The 19,946-nt window shown below is 36.1% G+C and overlaps 5 protein-coding genes across 12 annotated transcripts; 2 read left to right on the top strand and 3 right to left on the bottom strand.

Moving 5' to 3' along the window:
* Positions 1-39: 39 nt before the first annotated feature.
* Positions 40-3,026, top strand: LOC135163849 (apoptosis-inducing factor 1, mitochondrial). Its single transcript, XM_064123713.1, has 8 exons — positions 40-317; positions 485-762; positions 843-906; positions 978-1,135; positions 1,242-1,372; positions 1,446-2,010; positions 2,178-2,774; positions 2,856-3,026. Exons 1-8 carry the CDS (start codon positions 221-223, stop codon positions 2,925-2,927), a joined length of 1,962 nt encoding a protein of 653 aa, XP_063979783.1. The 5' UTR covers positions 40-220; the 3' UTR covers positions 2,928-3,026.
* Positions 3,024-8,430, bottom strand: LOC135163831 (protein broad-minded-like). The gene is made up of 8 exons (XM_064123670.1): positions 6,558-8,430; positions 5,869-6,206; positions 5,612-5,802; positions 5,029-5,469; positions 4,449-4,774; positions 4,076-4,256; positions 3,324-3,539; positions 3,024-3,262 (listed from the first exon to the last, which is right to left on the bottom strand). The coding sequence occupies exons 1-8, from the start codon at positions 8,333-8,335 to the stop codon at positions 3,140-3,142; spliced, it is 3,594 nt and encodes a 1,197-aa protein (XP_063979740.1). The 5' UTR covers positions 8,336-8,430; the 3' UTR covers positions 3,024-3,139.
* Positions 8,431-8,518: 88 nt separating this feature from the next.
* Positions 8,519-11,584, bottom strand: LOC135163838 (TBC domain-containing protein kinase-like protein). 4 transcript variants are annotated; one of them, XM_064123688.1, is made up of 3 exons: positions 11,124-11,584; positions 8,969-10,865; positions 8,519-8,763 (listed from the first exon to the last, which is right to left on the bottom strand). In XM_064123688.1, exons 1-3 carry the CDS (start codon positions 11,582-11,584, stop codon positions 8,650-8,652), a joined length of 2,472 nt encoding a protein of 823 aa, XP_063979758.1. In that variant the 3' UTR covers positions 8,519-8,649. The 4 variants fall into 4 exon arrangements, with proteins under 4 accessions (XP_063979758.1, XP_063979760.1, XP_063979757.1 ...); XM_064123690.1 differs by having other exon boundaries at positions 8,969-10,847; XM_064123687.1 differs by having other exon boundaries at positions 8,519-10,865.
* A 75-nt stretch (positions 11,585-11,659) lies between these two features.
* Positions 11,660-15,889, top strand: LOC135163841 (neurotactin). 4 transcript variants are annotated; one of them, XM_064123695.1, is made up of 3 exons: positions 11,660-11,799; positions 12,076-12,190; positions 12,547-15,889. In XM_064123695.1, the coding sequence occupies exon 3, from the start codon at positions 12,578-12,580 to the stop codon at positions 14,768-14,770; it is 2,193 nt and encodes a 730-aa protein (XP_063979765.1). In that variant the 5' UTR covers positions 11,660-11,799; positions 12,076-12,190; positions 12,547-12,577; the 3' UTR covers positions 14,771-15,889. The 4 variants fall into 4 exon arrangements, with proteins under 4 accessions (XP_063979765.1, XP_063979766.1, XP_063979763.1 ...); XM_064123696.1 differs by lacking the exon at positions 12,076-12,190 and having other exon boundaries at positions 11,661-11,799; XM_064123693.1 differs by lacking the exon at positions 11,660-11,799 and having other exon boundaries at positions 11,952-12,190.
* LOC135163878 (fructose-bisphosphate aldolase-like) lies at positions 15,401-19,386 on the bottom strand. Of its 2 annotated transcripts, XR_010299196.1 has the most exons (5): positions 19,227-19,386; positions 17,735-17,944; positions 16,819-17,619; positions 16,106-16,275; positions 15,401-15,965 (listed from the first exon to the last, which is right to left on the bottom strand). XR_010299196.1 is itself a non-coding variant. In XM_064123765.1 (4 exons), the coding sequence occupies exons 2-4, from the start codon at positions 17,939-17,941 to the stop codon at positions 15,873-15,875; spliced, it is 1,101 nt and encodes a 366-aa protein (XP_063979835.1). In that variant the 5' UTR covers positions 17,942-17,944; positions 19,227-19,386; the 3' UTR covers positions 15,401-15,872. The 2 variants fall into 2 exon arrangements, 1 of the variants encoding a protein (XP_063979835.1); XM_064123765.1 differs by lacking the exon at positions 16,106-16,275.
* Between the last annotated feature and the right edge of the window lie 560 nt (positions 19,387-19,946).

Genomic DNA, 19,946 nt, shown 5'->3' with positions numbered 1-19,946 from the left:
CACATATATAGTATAGACCCACACATATAGTATAGACATAGTATAGACATAATAATAATCCCAGGAAATGATTTACTCTTGCATTTGTATTTGAGGTTATTCTTGTGTATATACTAAATTTTCAACAGTGAGTGTTATTAATATGCCATAAAAAAGGATATAAAATAAATTGAAAAAAAAAAAACTTGTAGTGTTACAATAATAAAACAAAGCAAGAAACATGTTGAGTTGTGGTAGAGGAATTGGTCAAATATCACGGATCACCAGACATGCATATCCCAATTGCATAAAATCAGCAGTTTTTGAATTTACTGGCCGTTAGTATTCCTCGAATTTCCATGGATTGTCGTATGTTTGTCGAAATTAAAAGTGTATTAGTAGATTCTCTAAAATAGATTAAGGCGTACGAAGCACGTGAAAAGCATCTTAACCTCATTCTAATTAATGTTGAGTACTGATACCTTGTTCGAAATTCCTTTAACAGAAATTGGAAATCTCAGCAATGGGAGTAATAATAAAGTTAACAAGCCTGTAAAACCACGGGGTAGAACAATTAAGGCTGAGGAATGTTTGCCACCAAAATTCAATGAAAAATCAACACAGCCTTCCTCAAAGAGCTCTGTTACTAGTGGATGTCCACCAGCGTGTGAAGAAATTTGTGGTAAAATACAACCCAAGGGCCCCTCGGAGAATAACAATGCTCCTAAATACTGGAAACATATTATTGCCGTCATCATCTTTGCAGGTGTTGCAGTCTATACGGTATGCATTTGTCCATTGCCATTAGCGTTATCATTGTTCTTTTTTTAACTGTTAACATTCTCTTGATTATTTAATTTCAGTACACTCGTACAGATTGGATGAACCAAGGAAACGAGGGAGCAGCATCGAAAAGTCCCTCTAAAAGTACGCAACGTTATGATAGTTAATGGAAGTACGCGCCTGAAGGCTTGTGCTAAATAAGTTTTTGCTTGCAGAGAAAAAAGAGAGTGAAAAACAGAAGAAAACAGTAAAGGTCCGCTATCCTGTCAGTTCAGATTTCCTCCCGACAGACGTTCCCTATTTATTAATTGGGGGAGGAACAGCTGCATTTTCTGCATTTCGATCAATTAAATCTCGCGATCCAAAAGCTAAGGTATATTTTATCACCTTCACCTTGTGGAAATTATGTTATTATAATTTCCACGACGAACAAATGTAAATAAGATGAAGAATTTATTATCAATGAAAAAAATTAACAGGTACTTGTGATAACGAACGAGCCAGATCATCCTTATATGAGGCCACCATTATCAAAAGAATTGTGGTACAACAAAAATCGTGAAGTATCCGCACAGTTGACTTTTAGACAGTGGAATGGCACAGAAAGAAGGTCCATAATTCACTAATTAACTTATCACGATAACACAAATGATAATTTTAATCAATGAATGTCACCTTTACAGTTTGTACTATGAACCCCCAGAGTTCTATGCAAATGTCGATAATCTTATGAAATCAGACAAGGGTGGTGTGGCTGTTGCAACAGGTTGGACGGTAAAAAATATTGATCCTATTAACAGACTAGCAATACTCGAGGACGGATATGAAATTAAGTACGATAAGTGTCTCATTGCGACTGGCGCATCGCCGAAGAATCTCTCGATATTCGAAAATGCCGATGAATCAGTTACATCTAAAGTCATTCCATTCAGGACGAAAGATGATTTTCTTCAACTTGAGGAGAGACTCGCTGATCCGAAATTGAAGAATATCGTTATTGTTGGGGGTGGATTTTTAGGCTCAGAGCTTGCCTGCTCACTCTCACGAAATCTTGGAAATACACAGAAACATGTGTATCAGATTTACAAGGAAAAATTCATAATGTCACAAGTTTTGCCGGAGTATTTGTGTGAATGGACGACGAAGAAATCGACAATGGAGGGAGTGACTTGTGTGCCTAATGTGGAAATTGAGAATTACGAAGTGAAGAACGGGCAGTTGAATTTGATATTGAATAATGGAAAAATGGTAATTCATTCAGTAGGTTGTGGTAAATCGAAATTATTTTTTAATGGCTACCAACAAGGATTATCTATAATAACCATTTTCTTATGTCGAATTGCCACTTGCCACCATTTAATGAGAAAATTTTCAGTTTTCATCATTAAAATAATGAATTTTCATTGAACACTCAGATTGAAGCTGATCAAGTGGTAGTTGCACTGGGAGTTGCTGCTAATACCCAACTCGCTGAGCCATCAAATCTCGAAGTTGATCCAGAGACCGGTGGATTTTTGGTAAATGCTGAACTCGAAGCACGAAGTAATGTTTGGGTAGCTGGTGATGCAGCTTGTTTCTACGATGTAAAACTCGGTCGTAGACGAGTCGAGCATCACGATCATGCAGTCATTTCTGGAAGACTTGCTGGCGAAAATATGACTGGTGCAGGTAAGCCTTACTTGCATCAGTCAATGTTTTGGTCTGACCTGGGTCCAGACGTTGGTTACGAGGCCATTGGAATCGTCGATTCCAGCCTTCCTACGGTCGGTGTATTTGCCAAAGCTGAAGATACGAATGATAATGCAAAGACAAGTGCTACAGAAATGAGCGATCAGGTAAAAGAAGAAAAGACTGCTCAAAATCTGTGGCAGACTAACAAAGATGAAAAAAATCCAGTGGCTTCAATACCAGAACAGGATTATGGCAAGGGAATAATTTTCTATCTCAGGAATGACACTGTGGTGGGCATTGTTCTGTGGAATATCTTTAACCGTATGTCACTGGCTCGTCAGGTAAATCTTGTCATTTTTTTTCCGAAAAACTACTTCTCTCATTTTGAATTTATCGCTAATAATTCATGTTGTCATTCAAAGGTGCTGGCAAGAGGAACTCATTATGAAGATTTAAATGAAATAGCAAAACTCTTTGCCATTCACGAGGAATAATTGAAATGACACAATATAAAAGACTTGCAGGAGTCCTTCAAATTCCGTACACCTTTAATACTTTGAATTAATGAATAAAACAAGATAAAATTATTGAAATTTGAATTCTTTTATTAGAGAAAAGCAAACAAGTACAGGTAAGCAAGTTTTTTTTTCTTCTTCTTTTTTCTTTAATAATACGGCTTTTGGATGGCTGTTAGTAATGAAAATCCTTAATCCTCTTCGATTCCAGAAGATTTGTTTTGATTCAGGGATGAAAGAATTTGATTTCGATACTTTTTCGATAATCGATCCATGTAATCTATATAATTGTGACACTGGTAACTACGCAAATCCTGCAATAACAGTCATAAATTTTTATAATTACCTATGATTTATCTAAAAGTCAGTACTTACAATGCTTTCCGGCCAATATTTTTTGTCAACAATGTCCTGCATGATTTTTGCTTCACAGTGTTGCAGCAGTGAAATACAATAGTAAACAATGTGATCGGGAGGATATAATATGCATACAGCCAAAAAGTGAATAATTTCCGACCATTCGAGTACACCCCAGAAACATTGAGATAAAAATCGGTTGCAGATCATCCACCATTTGAAGCCCCACTCATTCTGGTGAATATACCTTAAAATTAGTCCTTCAAATTTGGTAGTAAAAGGTCAATCAACTCAAATTGATTAGAATTATTACTTTTTTTTTTAATATCTGGAAATTGAAGGGCGATGATAACATTTTTATTAAGAATTTTCCTGCAAATCTTTTCCCATTCTATTAAAAAGATTTTTAGCAAAATTTCGCTATCTTCCGTAATTCCAGAGGCGTATATGCATGCTTGTTCAAATGTAGAGAATTTTTTCACGTCTCTCTATTGGCTGTATCAAACTATTGACTTCACGTTCATAAAATAAAAAAAAAACAATATTCTTCCGAGAATCAGAGTAGATATTTCATATCAAGTTTTTTCACTGTCAGCCAAACTGTATAATGAAACCCAAACCCTTCTGTCATCAATGATTTTGATATGGATAATGTGAAAATTTGAGTTTTCCTGAATAGTCATCTAATGACGAAATAAAATGGTAATGCCATTTTTACTACCGAAAGTAAGTTTTATTGTCTCTTTATTATATAAGAAAAATATACGTACCATCATAGCATAGTTCATTCCAGGAAATTCTTGAATTACAATTGCGTCAATTTGCTGGGCCAGGCTGAGTTGTGTTGCGAAACTTTCAATCTTACTTGCTTTTGCATATGATATGCCATGAAAATTCCACATAAAAATTGTTGATGGGAATCGCACAATACTCTTGACAAAATCTTTACATCTGAAAGAACGACAAGTCTGTGATGAAAAATTGAAATCTTGATCAGTGGTAATAAAAAATTATTGAAATGAAGATTAAGTTTTCAATCTGAGACATGTCAATGATGACTAAAAGTCTGCTAGAGTCTTTTGTTGAAGTGTTTTCCAATCGATTCGCGACTTACTGAGACGCTATTGTTATTATCAATCTTACCTGTCAAAATTGCCCTCGCAAATGATGACTACTGTTGCGAGAAACCAGTCAAACTCCTCAAAACATTCACGTCTCTGGTATTTTATGAATTTGTGGGTTGATTCAAAAAATTTCTTAAGTTTGTCTTTGAAATGGGATGTACTACTTGGATTTTTCCAGTGATATTCGGCACATCTAATAACCAAATCCAGACCGATGTCCTCCTCTGGCAACCACTGGTGGCCAAATGGTGGTGATTTAGAATCATCCCATTTGTACATGTCAATCCAATCAACAGCCGCGATTGCACTCTCCATTTGATCCAAGAGATTTAAATAGGTAGAGTGCTATTAATAGTGAAAATTTGAATGAAGTTTTTTGCTCATAATTCAAAGACTTATAGATATTTTAGTATTAACAAATGGGAAGGGCGATTGTTTTCCCTATTTAATCAAAGAAATTTGAATATGTAAAATTTAATTAACGTACGAAAGAAACTATCAAAAAAATATGGAAAATCCTATTCAATAGGTAAAAATACCGTAAAAATTGGAATTACCATCTATCACTTAGCAAGCCAATATTTTACTATTAGTAATACCTTCATTGGATTCGGTGAATTGCGATGGGCATTCCTGATCTGCATGACCCAAGCACTATCCCTGAGACCTGGCTTACAGTTATCCAGGAATTCTTCGAGTTCCGAAGGAGACTCAGACATTGAAAAAATTACCTCATTATTTCCAAGTGTCGTCGTAGGTGGAAAATTGGAATAGAGTATACAGTTTTCTGGATTCTCATCATGAGTCAATTTTTCTAATTTATGACGGATAAAATAAGATTTTGACAGAATGCTGCTGCGAAGCATGCTACCTTCATCGATAACATGAACTTCGTGACTCTCCTTGGTTTTCTCATTTTTATTTTCTTCAGCATAATTCTCATTATCATTAAATTCTTCCTCAATTCCTTCGTCTTGAGTGTTTTCTTTATATTTTGTAACTTCAATGAGACAGGAAGTTTGAAGTTCAAGGAACTTTGACTACAAGCAATAATTGTAGGGAGGCGCCGTTATTAACTTCAAGAATTATGGAAAATTGGAAAGACATTTCTACTGTGTTGATGATTAATCATAGATTTCCAATAATAATAATATTCCATGATGTAAAATATAAAATAAATACCTGTAAATTGTAACGATTGAGTAAATAAATTAAAATATCAAGATTCCAAACAACAGTTTCTAATGATAATAGACTGATATAGTGGAAAGTTGAATCAATCGTTAAAGCATGATTGAAGAGTTGACATAAATTACGAGGATAGCTGGAGTTTTCGTCAGCTGAATCTTCATCCAACATGAAAATCAAAAAACCTAGAGATAAAAACGAAAACTTTAAATAGACATTCCCACAAGGTATCAAAATTAATGGATACGTACATTTTGTATTGAGCGTAAACAGCGAAAGAACGTGAATAAATTTTTCTACGTGTTTGCAATCTCGTAGATCAGCTAAATTTTCTGGGTTATCCATATTGCCATTGATTTCATCTAACAGCATTGATACTGTATGTGGAATCAGATTGGCCATTAATTTGCAGCCTGGATCGATATAACTTACAGAAGAGATGAAGAAAATTATGTCATTAGAATTCCAGCAATGGCGAAAGGGGTTTATGGAGCCCCTGATTAGTTCCTCAAGGGTCTGTTGGTTTTTTGATAATAATTGTAATCCAAGAGGCCAAGCTACAATTTTCAATACCATTTCCTGAATGACGCTAGAATTATTATTATTATTATTATTTAATTATGTTTGAGAGTATACATTGGGGTTATTTGGTCAATTTCTAGATGAGCTTGACTTGCATTAAATAATTCTAAATGAATAAAATGAATATTTAAAGAGGCCATTTAATAAATCCTTCTTTGATTATGTTCAACTTTTTTTTTCCTTTCAATCAAGCTGACTTTTGAGCGTTTATTTAAATATTTTTACTTGGGATACATTTTTTCCCACATGGATAAAATATTCTCAGTGACATAGAAGTTATCATATCCCCATTTAAGTAATCAATCATCTAGCAATTGCTCTGTTTAGCTTATTCCAATATAAAAATTGTCATTCATACCTGTCTAAAAGTTGACTGTTATTGTCATGTCTTATTGAATATTTCTGAATTTTCTTGTAGAAATATTCTATCGAAGGGTACAAGTCATTTTTCACTATCTCATGAATAATACTGAAATTTTTAATAATATGAAACAATTTCCCAACCAATTCAAGTACTTGGATAACATGATCAACATTCATGAGGGCTATTGGTTGTCGTAGAAGATTAGATGCATAATTTAGAAAACTTGAGGCTGGAGTAGCTAGAGAAGATGAGTCCAATTCGTCAGAAGGCGTGCTTCGATACAGAGATGTAAAAAATGACAGTCCATCATCAGAATCAAGAATAAAATTAATCAAATCAAGGGTGTGTGTCCACAAATTTCCATTGTTCTCAATAATGTTCATGAGGGGAATTAGTGAAGCATGAGCCACCGTAGAGTCGAAAGAACGTGTTGGCTGATCGAGGATGAGTTTCAAGGCATGTTGCGATGCGTTGTAAATAGCTTTTGGAATTGTTGTTGTAGCCAGTGAATTGAGTGAAGTTATCAAGGCCAAAGTAAAAACTTCACACGACAAAGGCAACTCTAGGAAATAACCCAGCGCCATATTTGTCGAAGTACCATCAAAACAATTATTTATTTGAGCTACAAAATTTAGACAATGCAAATAGGTTATTGTTTCTACAGTTTCACCTGATATGTACACTGAACGGGACATCGACTGGATTACATCGTCTTTTATGGAATATCCAAAGGCCCCATTGAATGTCGTTTGATCCAGGCCCTTTTGTACAATTTCACATACTGTATGCAGTAATGTTGGTGATTTTGACACAGCAGAAATGAAAATTCTTTTCGTTGCCACACTATGGATCCATTTTTCACTCCAATTAGAATGGGGTTCCAGGACAGATACTAGATTCAATGGGCTAAGGTTCTTGCAGTGTGAATTTTTCTTACTCTCATCGTACATCAGTAGAACAAAAAACTGATCAATCATTTCTTCCATTGTTCTGTCTATGATTCTCACATTCTTCAACATTTCCCTGTGAAATCTGACAATAACATAAAGTATTCGCAGTAATTTTTCGTGGATAAATATTTTGAAGTTGATGCCTGTGCCAAAATTTGGAAGGCTTTCGTGGAATTTCTCCGAGTGATATAATGCCTCAAAGGCATTCACAAGATTGGTATAGACCTCATGAGATCGAGGACTGTTGAGCAGTTTTCCATGAAGGCGAAGACTGGCTTCAAAAACTGCCCTTGTCGTGTCAACAATGCCATCCTTTAGTAGATTTAGAAGCTCTTTAAATGCATCGCTGTTGCAATTGTTTGACAAATCACTTTCCAGAAGCATTTCAAATCCACCGAGTCTCACATGGACCGGTTTGTCCATTTTAATTTCATCAAAAATCAAAAAAAGATTGTTACCCTCCATCTGGGATGATGGTAGCAAAGGGCCATCCCAGTTTTCGGTTAGATCATCACTCCTGTACGCCTGAAAATTTTCGTCAATATTTGCCAAATTTACGTTACCTTGCCCATTATCGTCGTCATTGTTTGTTGTATCCTTCATTTTCTTTAAAGCTGCAATTATTTCACAAATTTCACGAGACTTCACCATGTCATTGGCAATTAATTGTGATAAAATTTTTGTTTCATTTTTTTCGGACTTTTTCCTCTCCCTAGCATCTTCTACCCTTCCATCGTTTAATTGTTGTTCAATATCATCGTTGAATCGTTCTCTTATATACTTCTTTACCCACTTGCGAAGGGAAACAGTCATTTCTGACATTCTACCATCAGTGATTTATTATACTATTCCACGAAATTATAAATAATTATCGTATACTGAGAAAGAAACATTGACTTGACTCATGGGCTGGAATGTTTGTGCGCTTTGAAGGGATTTCGTTGCCATGGCAATATAAATAGATAGATATAGACATCATATCAAAGAAATATATCCTCCAGTATATTCATTAATTAATTAAAATTTATTAAATAATCATACAAATAATCTTGTCTTGATGAATATACAATGCATAATATACTCTTAAAGTAACTCTTCAAATAAAAATATATATAATAACAGCTTATATTATATTTTTACGAATACTCTGGAGGAACTAATAACTGTGGTCGAATTCCACGCAGTGCGTAGATTCCCCCTTGGAGTGCGCAGACCCGGGCTATGCCGCATTTAATGAGGAAATCTGCAAACTAGGAAAAAGAAAAAATAATAATAAAATATCAATGTACATTGTACTGAAAGTAAATAAGTTAATAAAAGACTTGAGGCTTTCTGCAGTTAAACGTATGGTCTAGTGATCAGATAATTTAATTCTTCACTTGTAGGTAACTTAAAATGTTTGAAAAATTTATTTAAATGAAAGATATTTGAAAAAAGAGAACAAATGTCCATTACTAGAGTGTTATTCTGATCATGAGGTCCAATAATAACAACAATATTGTCATTCGTCTCAGTCAGGGCGGCAGCTTGGGGTCCGAGAGTTTCAATTTGAGTATGTGACAGCTGAACACTTGTGAAGGGTATATTTATGCTATTTGGAACAGCTCCTCTTTCGAATTGAATGCTATTCCTTGTGTCGACAGTAAGGAGATGGGAATTCTTTTGACCCTGATCAAACAGCTGTAAATAATCTTCAATACTGATTCTGGGTAATTTTTCAGTTCCTGGCTCAGGCTCATGCCAGTTGGCCGCTTTAGACTGATCGAACTGATGCTTTCGATATGTAATACTTGACGGTGTATTTTGGTACATGGCCATAGAGTCCTTGACACAGAGTTCAATATCAATTTCAGGTAGATCAGAGAACAACAAGATGCACTCGTTGAAGCCGGATACAAGGAGGAAGTCTCGCAATTGTTTGAGTATTGCCAGGCCCACCATAAGAGGAAAAGAAGAGTCTCCCAGCAAAAGTTTATCCCAGAGGTGGAGTATTTTATGAAGAGGAAATACATGTGAGAACATAGTCAAAAACCAAGGCATGGCAAATAATTCTGGGACAAAATTGATAGATCGCAAGTGATTGGCTAGATAGGGATCGTGATAAGCAATTATTTGTGAGAATTTTGATAAATACTCTTGGATCACAACACTGTTATCTTTTAAGAAAAATTTATGAAGATACTTTGGAATAAATGCAGAGAGACAGGCAAAAGCTCGTGCTTCGTTGTTGAAATTTAGATACAAAAATGGCGCTGTCAAAGAATCCAAACCCTGCCAATAGACATAGTGAGGATTGTCTCTGACCCAGGCTTTCAATAGTCGTTGGAGTCTCTCATGGCCAGCTCCAGACGATAGTAGTTCACTGTACTGGTGACATCTTGGGATGTCCACCTCAATTTGTCGATCTGTTCGTGTTGGTGTTTCTTTGTCAATAGCATTGTAACGTTTTTCAATGTCTCCATTGATGCCCAGCAGAGCTGCCCATACAGCTCCTCTTACTGGAGGGGGAATATCTTTGTGGGCCTCTCTAATGATGGCTATTCTCGTTATAGGATATATTTTCAACAGCCTGTCAAACAAGACAATTCTGTAGAACTGATATTCAGTGTCTCTTTCTCTTATTACCAATGGCAGCTGAGATGATGTCTCAGTCAAATCGTCTTGGGCTTTGACGTGCATCTCACTCGTCAGACGTGGACAATTGGCGATGTACGGAATGTGGGACAAACGCTGTCTTAGTGTATCGAGAGGCACTTTGATAACGCGTAAATCCAGCAAACAAGCTGTATCTCTTCGACCGAATATTTGTCCCAGGAGAATTATCAAATTTGGAATTGAGAGTATTGGTGGTCTTGAGCGTATCAATCCATTTTTCTTCAACTCTACTGTCATATCACCACCAGCTAATCGCCACAAATAGTATAGTTCTTCCATATTTCGAACGATAATATTCTTGTAAACACTTTCCTCATGTTTTTTCCTGTCATTTTGAGTGAATCTCCCAAACAAGGGCAACTTGAGAAGTTCCTTGGGTGATTTACGTCGAGAGGGATGTATTTGTAGACAATAATCAACAAAATCTCTCACATCTTCGGGGATTCTTTGAAATGCATTGTATCGATCGCATTCTCTCGCCAAATGCTCAAAGACACTATTATGACTTTGGAGAAGGCTCAGGACTTTCCACAAACTCTGATGAAGTTTTATTCCAGGCCATATGCTCTTTTCTAACAATAATTCACTTACTATAATACCCAATGACCAGGTATCTACTTTACAACTGCTTTCATCTGTTGAATTCAAAAAGACTTCTGGAGCTGTATATTTTGGATACCTCAAACAAATAAATTGTCTACTATTATTGTCCATTATTGTACCATGTATAAATTTTGATTGTTGGCCAGTTCTTCTTGAATACCTCGGAATCTAACAAAAATTGAACATCTTTCGCCATATTCTGTATTGACTTCAGTCAATTGTCGGTTATAAAATTGATTATAACAAATAATTTGATATGTGCCTTAAATTTTGAGACATTCATTAAAAACTGAACAGACGTTAAATTCGTCTCATTAAATTTTTTCAGTAAAACAACATATTATATAATTACCCTATTGGGAATGAAACATTCTTGCCACGGTCAGTCATGTAGTATAATCCATAATTGTATAGTTGAACATCACCATTCTCTTTGATCAAAATATTGACAGGACTGAGATGTCGATGAACCAAGCCAAATTGATGGATGTAACTCAAGCCAGATAATATTTCATAAACTATTCTCACGATATCATTTATTGGCCTTATTTTATCATTCGATTCGAGGGGTGTACCACTGTACTCGGCAACTACAACAGTTCGTTCATGCTTACCCCTTACAATATCGACATAGGGTGAGAGATTGGGATGCTCCAGTGTTTTCAAAAATTGTGATTTTCCAAATATTGTTATGGAGTTGGGGGTTAGGGGCAGGCCGTTACTTCCACACACTTCACTTGGATGACTTTGAGCAAAAAATGTCATCCCGCCCAAACATCGTTCTTCTTTTTCTAATATCGCAGTAGGACTCATTCTAATGAAATTCTAATATTATTTATCAATCGATGGCCACAATTAAAAAGCGTTACGTCGAGCAGTATTTGGAAATTTTCGGAAGTGAATCATTCAACAGTAATGCGAATGTGTCAACATAACCTGTCTGCATAACTAGATATTGCCGACAACTGTCACAATTCATTGTGTGACGGTACCATTGGCTCAAAAGTGTACACTTATTCTTACCCTATGTAGGTACAGGCTCATTATTTAATCATATTTTTATAATGCATTTTGTTTTATATTAAGCTAATTTGCATTCTGAAATGGAAAAGATTCGTCTTAAAGTTATTTTTGTTCTCACAATTAAATGAATATAATATTATTGTTAACTGATGATAGTATTCCTCGAATCTAAAATTGCACATGGGGTTGTGGCACATGTATAAAAATTATTTACCACCCTTCCCACTGATAATGAGAGCTTTGACGCATGCGCCCGGTCGATTTGTATTGAATGTATTTAGAAAGAAGAAAAAAAAAAGCAAAGAACATCTGCCCAAGCGTCCTACCCTTATTGTACGTGTCGTATACGAATTTGGCATCAGTGCTACATCTTACGTGCATCATTTACTGGGACAAGTACGTATCCAGAAAGTTTTCTACAAAAACACCAGAAAAATGTAGCACCCCGACCCAACACATTAAGCTTTCATTCAATTTTTCGTTTTTTTTCACTGAATACTTTACACACAAATTTTCACCCCCGTCGTTCTTTTATGGCAAAAAAAAGAAGCCAAACATCTCGAATTTTTGCCCACAAATGGTATTGATTTCAACGCCTCAGTGTTCATGATATTGTCATTGATGTATATGATTTGCTAATAAGTTTTCTTGTCATTTTAGATCAAGGTAACAGTAGCAAATATCCAGATCACTGCCATAGCCTAATATTCCAACAATTTTCCGGTTGTGTTAGGAAAATTTTCTGATTTTAGATCCACTGAACCAAAGACAATTGATGAAAAGATGACTCGTCCCGAGTTAGAGAAAACCGACCGCAACACTACAGATAAAAAGGAAATAGCCGACGAGGAGCGAGAAAAGATGCTGAACGAGGAGAATGAGAAAAATAGGGGGGCTGAAGCAGCCACAATAACCCCTTCACCGTTGTCATCAAATGCTGATGTTGAGCCACGTAAAAAAAAAATTCCCATTGGAGGGATAAAAATGCCGGGCTTTTGTCGACCCAAAAGCAAGGAGGATTTCCCACGGGATGAAGATGCAGAACAGGCAACTGGTGAACCAACTGACGTGGGAATTTTAGACGCGATGAGACGTCCCCTGGTGAATGTCCTGGCCAGTATAAAAAAAAACCGACCCGATGGAGAATTATCGGGATCGGGAGCATCAACAGGACTGGCCCTGGCTGAGACACTTGATGGAATTGGAGATAAAACTAATGACACAGTAGCACCAGCTGAAGATGGTATGGAAACCGTGAGACTGGATAGTGGCAATGATGGGGCGGAATTTACCGAGGAGAAAATGAATCCTCAAAAACCTGGAGTCCTTCAGTCTCTATTATCCACTGCACGAAGAAATCAGGTAGTCACTGGAGTGATTCTAGCTGTTCTGCTAATAGTAGTCGTGATAATTGGAGTGGCTTGTACTGGACCTCGTAGAATAATTATTCAACCACTCAAAGATGGAAAATATATGGAGGCAGTGACGTCTTGTGGTATGGTTCAGGGTATCCTGGAGGATGGAGGCTTTGCTTTTCGTGGAATTCCATATGCTGTACCACCAGTCAACGGCCTGAGATGGCGATCTGCTCAAGCTCTCAATCGAATCGAGTACTGTTGGAATGAAACTTACCTTGCACACAATTCATCCAATTCCTGCTGGCAAAGAGATGCCCTTGGCAACACTGGGGGCGATGAGGATTGTCTGTATTTAGATGTTTTCACTCCCCAGGTGAGGTACGATACTCCATTGCCTGTAGTTGTCATGATTGGCGCTGAAACACTGAGTGGAGGCTCTCCAGGGGTTATGCAGCCGTCGGCGAAGCTCGCCCGAGTTAGAGATATGGTGTTTGTCAGGCCGAACTTTCGCCTTGGTGTACTTGGCTTTTTATCGGCTAAACCATTGACAGAAACTACACACCTACCAACCTCGGGTAATTATGCACTATCGGATATAACAGTGGCACTCCAGTGGGTTCAGTTGAATATTCAAAATTTTGGTGGCGACGCAAAATCAGTTACAATCTGGGGCCATCGGGCGGGAGGTACTCTCGTTACGTGTCTCTTAGCAGCAACCTATCCCATTAATAATTTATTCTCAAGGGCTTGGATATCCAGCCCCAGTGTAGCACTTCCAACAAAAAGCCTGGAAATTTCGGAAAAACTTTCCAAACCTTTTCTTAATGTTTTGGGTTGTAACGATGCCATCTGCATGAGGAATAAAACTCCTCAAGAATTAATGGATGCTGAGCCTTCTAATTGGTACAACACTTCTGATAATTCCCAGCTTCCATCTGCAGAGAGTGATAAAATTGCCAAAAACAGACACGAATGGCTCGTTGTGGATGGAATTATTATTAATGATAATGTTTACAATACTTTGAAACATGTAGGGACTCGTGTTAAAGTCGTTATGGGAAGTACAGTACATTCGGCAGGACAATCGCAGTGGAAAAATATCACTACTGGTATAGATCAGTCGGAAATAATGAAAATTGTTAATGAATCATTATTGGGGAAGATGGGGCTGTCAGGGGATGTAGCCACACGTTATAATGCCACTTTCCACGGTCTTACTACTCTGATTTCCGAAATTCGGGTGCTCTGTCCAATCTATAATCTGACTAATATGACACCGGTCAATAATATATCATTTTATATTGCGACTCAACCTCGTTATGGCCAATTTGCTGATGCTGATAGTGATGTTGCTGCAATTCTCGGTTCTTATACGCTTTTTACGCCTGAAGAAAAACGCCATCAATCCGCCATTCAACAGCTATTCAACCAGTTTGTCTGGCACAATCGCATTATTGACGCTGCTAAAGACATTTATGGTTATAGTCATCAGAATTACAGTCAGAATGGACGAAAAATTATAGTCGTTGGACAGGACATTCTTCCTCAATATGGCTATCCCAATTGCGATTATTGGATTAAAAACAATCTTGTTCCCAAATATGCACGAATTGATTAGGAACCAAGTTTTTAACTTATTCACTGCTCATCATTCAAATTATCGTCCTCATAGAGAGTAACCTCATTTTTATATCGGCCAAGCCTGAAATTCTCTCTGCTTTTAAAAGACTGATTTTGTCTCTGAGGTAATGAATATTGAACATTTCTCAAACACATTCCTCTAAATTGGATCGCTGTATATCGGTAAGAGGTTATTTAATCTTTCTCATGATATGTCACCTCCAACCTCCTTCATCATTCATATTTACTCATCAACTAATCTATTTATTTATTCATTTGTGTGCCTAATTGTTAATTCTCGATTAGAATGCTGTTGTATTAGATGAGCATTGTAACTATAACTATAATTTCCGAATTGACACATCATTCTACATTATGTGATTTTCCACAGCTTTAAATCACGGCTATTTATATATTAGGTGTAATTAATATACCAAGGATAATTAAGAATAAAATGTAATGCAATTTTTTTACATTTCTTACGATGGATAATCTGAATTTTTTATATGAACAATAAAAATCATCCATGAAAATAACGCAAGGTACTCAATTTTTCCTCATGAAAAATCTGAACATCTGGGAAATCCGAAAAGTAGGACAAGGAACAAAATCAACTTAATACACGACATACAATCTCCAGTGTATTTATTGAATCGAATTACAAGGAAAATATCAGATGCAGCATTGCTATGTAAGATCTTTATCATAATGTCATTATCTAATCACCTTGTTTTTATTTTATTTTCTTCACTATCAAGAATTTTTTTTAAATTTCATTGTTGAATCCTTTCATTTTCCAATACGTGTGCACAACAATTCAGTAATGACTACTAATAATACATTTAAAATTCGCGAATATGTCTCATCCATTTCGATTATTATATCATAATGTGATGTTAATATTCATCAATTTTTCAAGTTTCTCTATCGACGATTCAATAAGAATATGTCACGTGTTTGAACAAATTTTAACTCTTTGGCTTCCGGCAGAAAGTCGAGAAAAATAGTTCTCGTGTTATGTATACGCGCGTGTATATTATTTGACGTATAAAGTATGGTGACAACTATAGTGAATAAAATTCGATAAACATGTTTATTTCTTAATAAGCGTGATTTGCCACAAACAGGGCGGCATCACCTGCAGCACCGGCGACTCCTCCTGCGTATTTTCCAAGTGCCGATTCGCTGTTAGCCTAAAAGGAAAGAATTTTTTCATCATCAGCAAATTTTTGGGATAAATTTTTTTCATTCAAACTGATTACGATAAACAGAGAACATAATCACAAAGAATTAACACAAGTTAAGTTGATGAAAGGGTTTTAGTAATACTTACACTGGGTAGTTGTGAAAAAAAAAAATGGAAAGAAATAATAAAATGAGAGTCAAGCGTATAACGAGTTGTGTATTTTAATAGGCGTGTGCTTTGACGTGAAGGGAAACATCAGCGGCTTTGCTGACGATACTGCCAGCCGCGTACTTTCCTTGGCAGGCGAGACCATTAGCCTAAACAAGTATACAAAGTCTAGACAAAGTTCAACAACGCATGCACTACGTGAAAAGAAAAAAAATTACAAATATACATATATCAGAGTACAATAAATAAAGGATAAATATATTATAAACGATTCAGGCACTACATAAGTGAAGGAAGTAGAGTGGATAATTATAAAAATTGAAGCTGAGATTTTTTCGGTAGTGGGGTTGTAAAATGCGGTAAGTTAATGTATCTACTGTTGATTTAAAAAAAAATTATAATAATTCAAATTTTTCATCATAATTACAGCTACCATTCAGTCAAATAAAATATTATAAAATATATAATTTTCCATTTATCAACAATTTTATGTTGAATTTCAAAGTTCAACACTACAATTCCATTGATTTTGTTGTATAATCTTATAAAGTTTAAATTAATTTTCAGAAAAATATCTTTCCAAACAGCAGAAAAAAAACATGCATTGAATTATATTTGTGTTGAATTTGTGAGCTGAATTATTATATTGAATTTATATTGTATTAAAAAACAATCACGCTAACGATAAATACCTTGGCTCTCTTAATAAGTTCGTCTTGAGCAGCTCCAATTTGGTCAGGTTTGCCCGCCCACGCTCTGAGAACAGAGGCTTGTAGAGCACGCCCATAGCTGAAAGTGAGTGCCCAAGGTTTCTTTCCAGGTACCTTGTTAATAGCATCAAGATTAACTGATGCTTCCTCCTCAGACTGTCCACCGCTGAGGAAAGTAATACCAGGTACTGCAGGCGGAACTGTGCGTTGCAGAGCTGTTACTGTAGCAACAGCAATTTCAGCAGGAGATGCTCGTTTTGGACAGCTCTGTCCAGGTGTCACCATATTAGGCTTCAGTAGTGTTCCCTCCAAGTAGACATGATGATCATTAAGTGCTTTGTAAACAGCAGCGAGAACTTCCTCAGTTACCTCTTGGCAACGAGCTAGATCGTGATCACCATCGGGAAGTATCTCAGGTTCAACGATTGGTACAATTCTAGCACTCTGACAGATTGAGGCGTAGCGTGCAAGTACATTGGCATTTTCAAGAATCGCCAATCTACTTGGCTGAGTTTTTCCTTTAATCTTGAGAACACAACGCCACTTGGCGAAGTGACAGCCATCCTTCTTGTACTGTATGCAACGAGCCTGGAGATCATCGAGGCCCTGAGTGGTGCATTCGTCGTCAGTGCCGAACAGGGGGACAACACCCTTGTCAACCTTTATTCCGGGGATGATATTGCGTTCCTTCAAGAGCTCTACGAAGGGTTTACCGTCGTCAGAGCTCTGGTAAAGGGTCTCATGGAAGAGAATAACACCGGAGATGTGGTTTGTTATCACATCCTTTAATAAATAAATTATAAATATGTAGAATTTACTATAACTTGTTAAAAACGTCAAAATACGTATATGTATTGTGTTTTTAATAAACTATTATACCGTGGTGAACATTATTTACCTTTGCCGTGGTGAATAGGAGCTGCCTGTATGCTTTTCGGTTAGCTTCATTATTTTCTACATTAATGTCCTGAAGGCGTTTACCAATTGTCGCCGTTGATTCGTCAGCTGCAAGGATACCCTTGCCGGGTGCCACAATTGTCTCAGCGATTTTTTTTAGTTCAGCTTTGAGCTCCGGCTCAGCTTTTGCGTATTTTTCAACCGACATGTTCTAAAAAATATTCAACATTCGCCATTGCATCATCTTGCGCAATTCTTTTGCAATATATTTATTATTTTTCTCAAGTTAAATTAATCTCTTAACCAATGCCTTTCAAGCCATCCCTGGGTCAACAAATATGATAAATCAATACGAAACCTCTTATCAATTCATTATTCTTGTCGAATCATAAGTCATTAATCACAACTTCAATATATTTATATAAAGACTCAAGAATAGGGACGAAAGGGGCTTAGTGTCAGAATAAATCCTCCTTCCCCCATGCTGGATCGATATTTAGGATTATCACCGAATTCCAATCTGCGCATGTATCTCAAGATGGTAGAATCTTTAAGAAATATTAAATCTCACAATTGTGATGCCTAAATTAATCCTCTAATTTACGTTTTTTTCCTTCAATTATTCCCGTTTTATTTGCGAAATTGTTTAGTTTATCTAACCATACAGTTACTTCACAATTTCCTCAACAATGCCACTATTGTGTCGATAAAGTAGTTTCATAAATAAAAATGATTAAATGTCGATGAAAATATAATTGCAAAAATTGAGAGACAGAAACAGAAAGACTCTGTCTTCCTTTTAGCGACTGAATTTTGATAACTAGATCACCTTGGAGCTTTAGTATCAAACAAAAAATACCTTCCTCAATTTAATTCATTTACTAAGTGTCTACTGATTTGTTGTACGGTGAACAACAAATCAGTAGACACTGATGGAGGTGTTGAACATATGACACGTGAGATTGAACGTTCTCTAAAACATGCATTTGAGGAATGCACCTATGGATTGCATAATAGTGGCCACCCAAGCTAAATACACATTTGACATTTCAAATGTCTAGATACTTCTTGCTCTTGAATTTAATCTTGAGTTTCTTTACCTCCGGTCCCTGTGATAGAGTACGTAGAAATATTGGTAAGCAAACATTAATTTCCATTTTAAATAAAAAATTGAGTGTTCTCGTAGGATAATATTATCTCTAATAACAATATATATGTATACGAATGAAATTTTTTTTCAATAGTCGCAAATGAAATGAATTTTTGAAAGGTCCAATAAAATTCAGGTATGAAGATGGAATTATCTTATAAGGCTGATGATGTTACTGATGAAACGTTTGCAGTTCATACCGAGCTATATTGGTCTAATGTCAACCAAGGTCATTGGGGCCCTGGTCTTAACATTTCGTTGTTTTTTCTCAATAAATTTTCCAAGTATATGCAAAAAATAACTTAAACGAGACAATAAAAAATAAGAAAATATGTTTGCTTACGGTTTTGGTTTTTGTAGTTCACAGTTGATGTTAATTGGTGTAAGCAGTGAATTAAGCCAAGTATTAGGAGACGCTAATATCACGCAGGTCCGTGAGCAACTGTGAGTGAGCCATGAACGAGGAACGAATCGTGGAGATACTACTCGGTTCAAAGTCTATTATGTTACTTGCGTCGGCGCACGTCATCCGGTTCTCAATCAAAATCGTCTACCCCAGTGAACATTTTTGGATGCTCGATAGTGGGAAAATTCACACAATGCAATGGTTTTGAGTTTTTCTCTTTCATTTTAACTTTCTCCGAATGGTTGTCAATTTTTCAATGTTAAAATACACCGATCTATAAATAATACACCCATCTCTTGAATATTTTTTTCATTATCACTCGAAAAATTGACAGTTATGAAATGCAAATTTTTTTACAAAGGAAATTTGAATCCCGTAAATCTAGGATGCCTGAACGTTACCAATCATTGGAAATGAGAATCACTGTGCGAAGGTTCTTCAAGGGCACCTTGGTTGACATTGACATGGACGCCAACTATTTTTTTTTTATGAGGCTATAAAGAGGGCAAAAACGATCTTCAATAGAGGTATTTTTACATTTTTTAAATTTTCCTAATTGATCTGATGAAAAATATTAGTATATTATTCGTTGTTAAAAATAATTATCCTAGCAATAATCATGAAGCCACAAAGCTATGAGCCCATAAGATTCATGAG

Source organism: Diachasmimorpha longicaudata, chromosome 6, assembly GCF_034640455.1.
Source record: "Diachasmimorpha longicaudata isolate KC_UGA_2023 chromosome 6, iyDiaLong2, whole genome shotgun sequence".
NCBI classification, from domain to species: Eukaryota; Metazoa; Arthropoda; class Insecta; order Hymenoptera; family Braconidae; genus Diachasmimorpha; species Diachasmimorpha longicaudata.
Note: the sequence above shows the minus strand (reverse complement) of the source record. Positions and strands in the feature narration are given on the sequence as shown.

Bases quoted from the DNA above. Each gene is read 5' to 3' on its own strand.
- LOC135163849 (XM_064123713.1), top strand. From the start codon at position 221: ATGTTGAGTTGTGGTAGAGGAATTGGTCAAATATCACGGATCACCAGA. The intron at 318-484 runs GTTAGTATTCCT...TTCCTTTAACAG, and splicing joins AGTTTTTGAATTTACTGGCC to AAATTGGAAATCTCAGCAAT. The intron at 1,373-1,445 runs GTCCATAATTCA...TCACCTTTACAG, and splicing joins TGGAATGGCACAGAAAGAAG to TTTGTACTATGAACCCCCAG.
- LOC135163831 (XM_064123670.1), bottom strand. From the start codon at position 8,335: ATGTCAGAAATGACTGTTTCCCTTCGCAAGTGGGTAAAGAAGTATATA. The intron at 5,803-5,868 runs GTACGTATCCAT...TTTTATCTCTAG, and splicing joins GTTTACGCTCAATACAAAAT to GTTTTTTGATTTTCATGTTG. The intron at 4,775-5,028 runs GTATTACTAATA...CACTATTAATAG, and splicing joins ATTCACCGAATCCAATGAAG to CACTCTACCTATTTAAATCT.
- LOC135163838 (XM_064123687.1), bottom strand. From the start codon at position 11,584: ATGAGTCCTACTGCGATATTAGAAAAAGAAGAACGATGTTTGGGCGGG. The intron at 10,866-11,123 runs GTAATTATATAA...CAATAATAGTAG, and splicing joins AATGTTTCATTCCCAATAGG to ACAATTTATTTGTTTGAGGT.
- LOC135163841 (XM_064123693.1), top strand. From the start codon at position 12,066: ATGTATTTAGAAAGAAGAAAAAAAAAAGCAAAGAACATCTGCCCAAGC. The intron at 12,191-12,546 runs GTACGTATCCAG...TTCTGATTTTAG, and splicing joins TGCATCATTTACTGGGACAA to ATCCACTGAACCAAAGACAA.
- LOC135163878 (XM_064123765.1), bottom strand. From the start codon at position 17,941: ATGTCGGTTGAAAAATACGCAAAAGCTGAGCCGGAGCTCAAAGCTGAA. The intron at 17,620-17,734 runs GTAAATAATGTT...TATTTATTAAAG, and splicing joins TCCTATTCACCACGGCAAAG to GATGTGATAACAAACCACAT. The intron at 15,966-16,818 runs GTATTTATCGTT...CTTTCCTTTTAG, and splicing joins AACTTATTAAGAGAGCCAAG to GCTAACAGCGAATCGGCACT.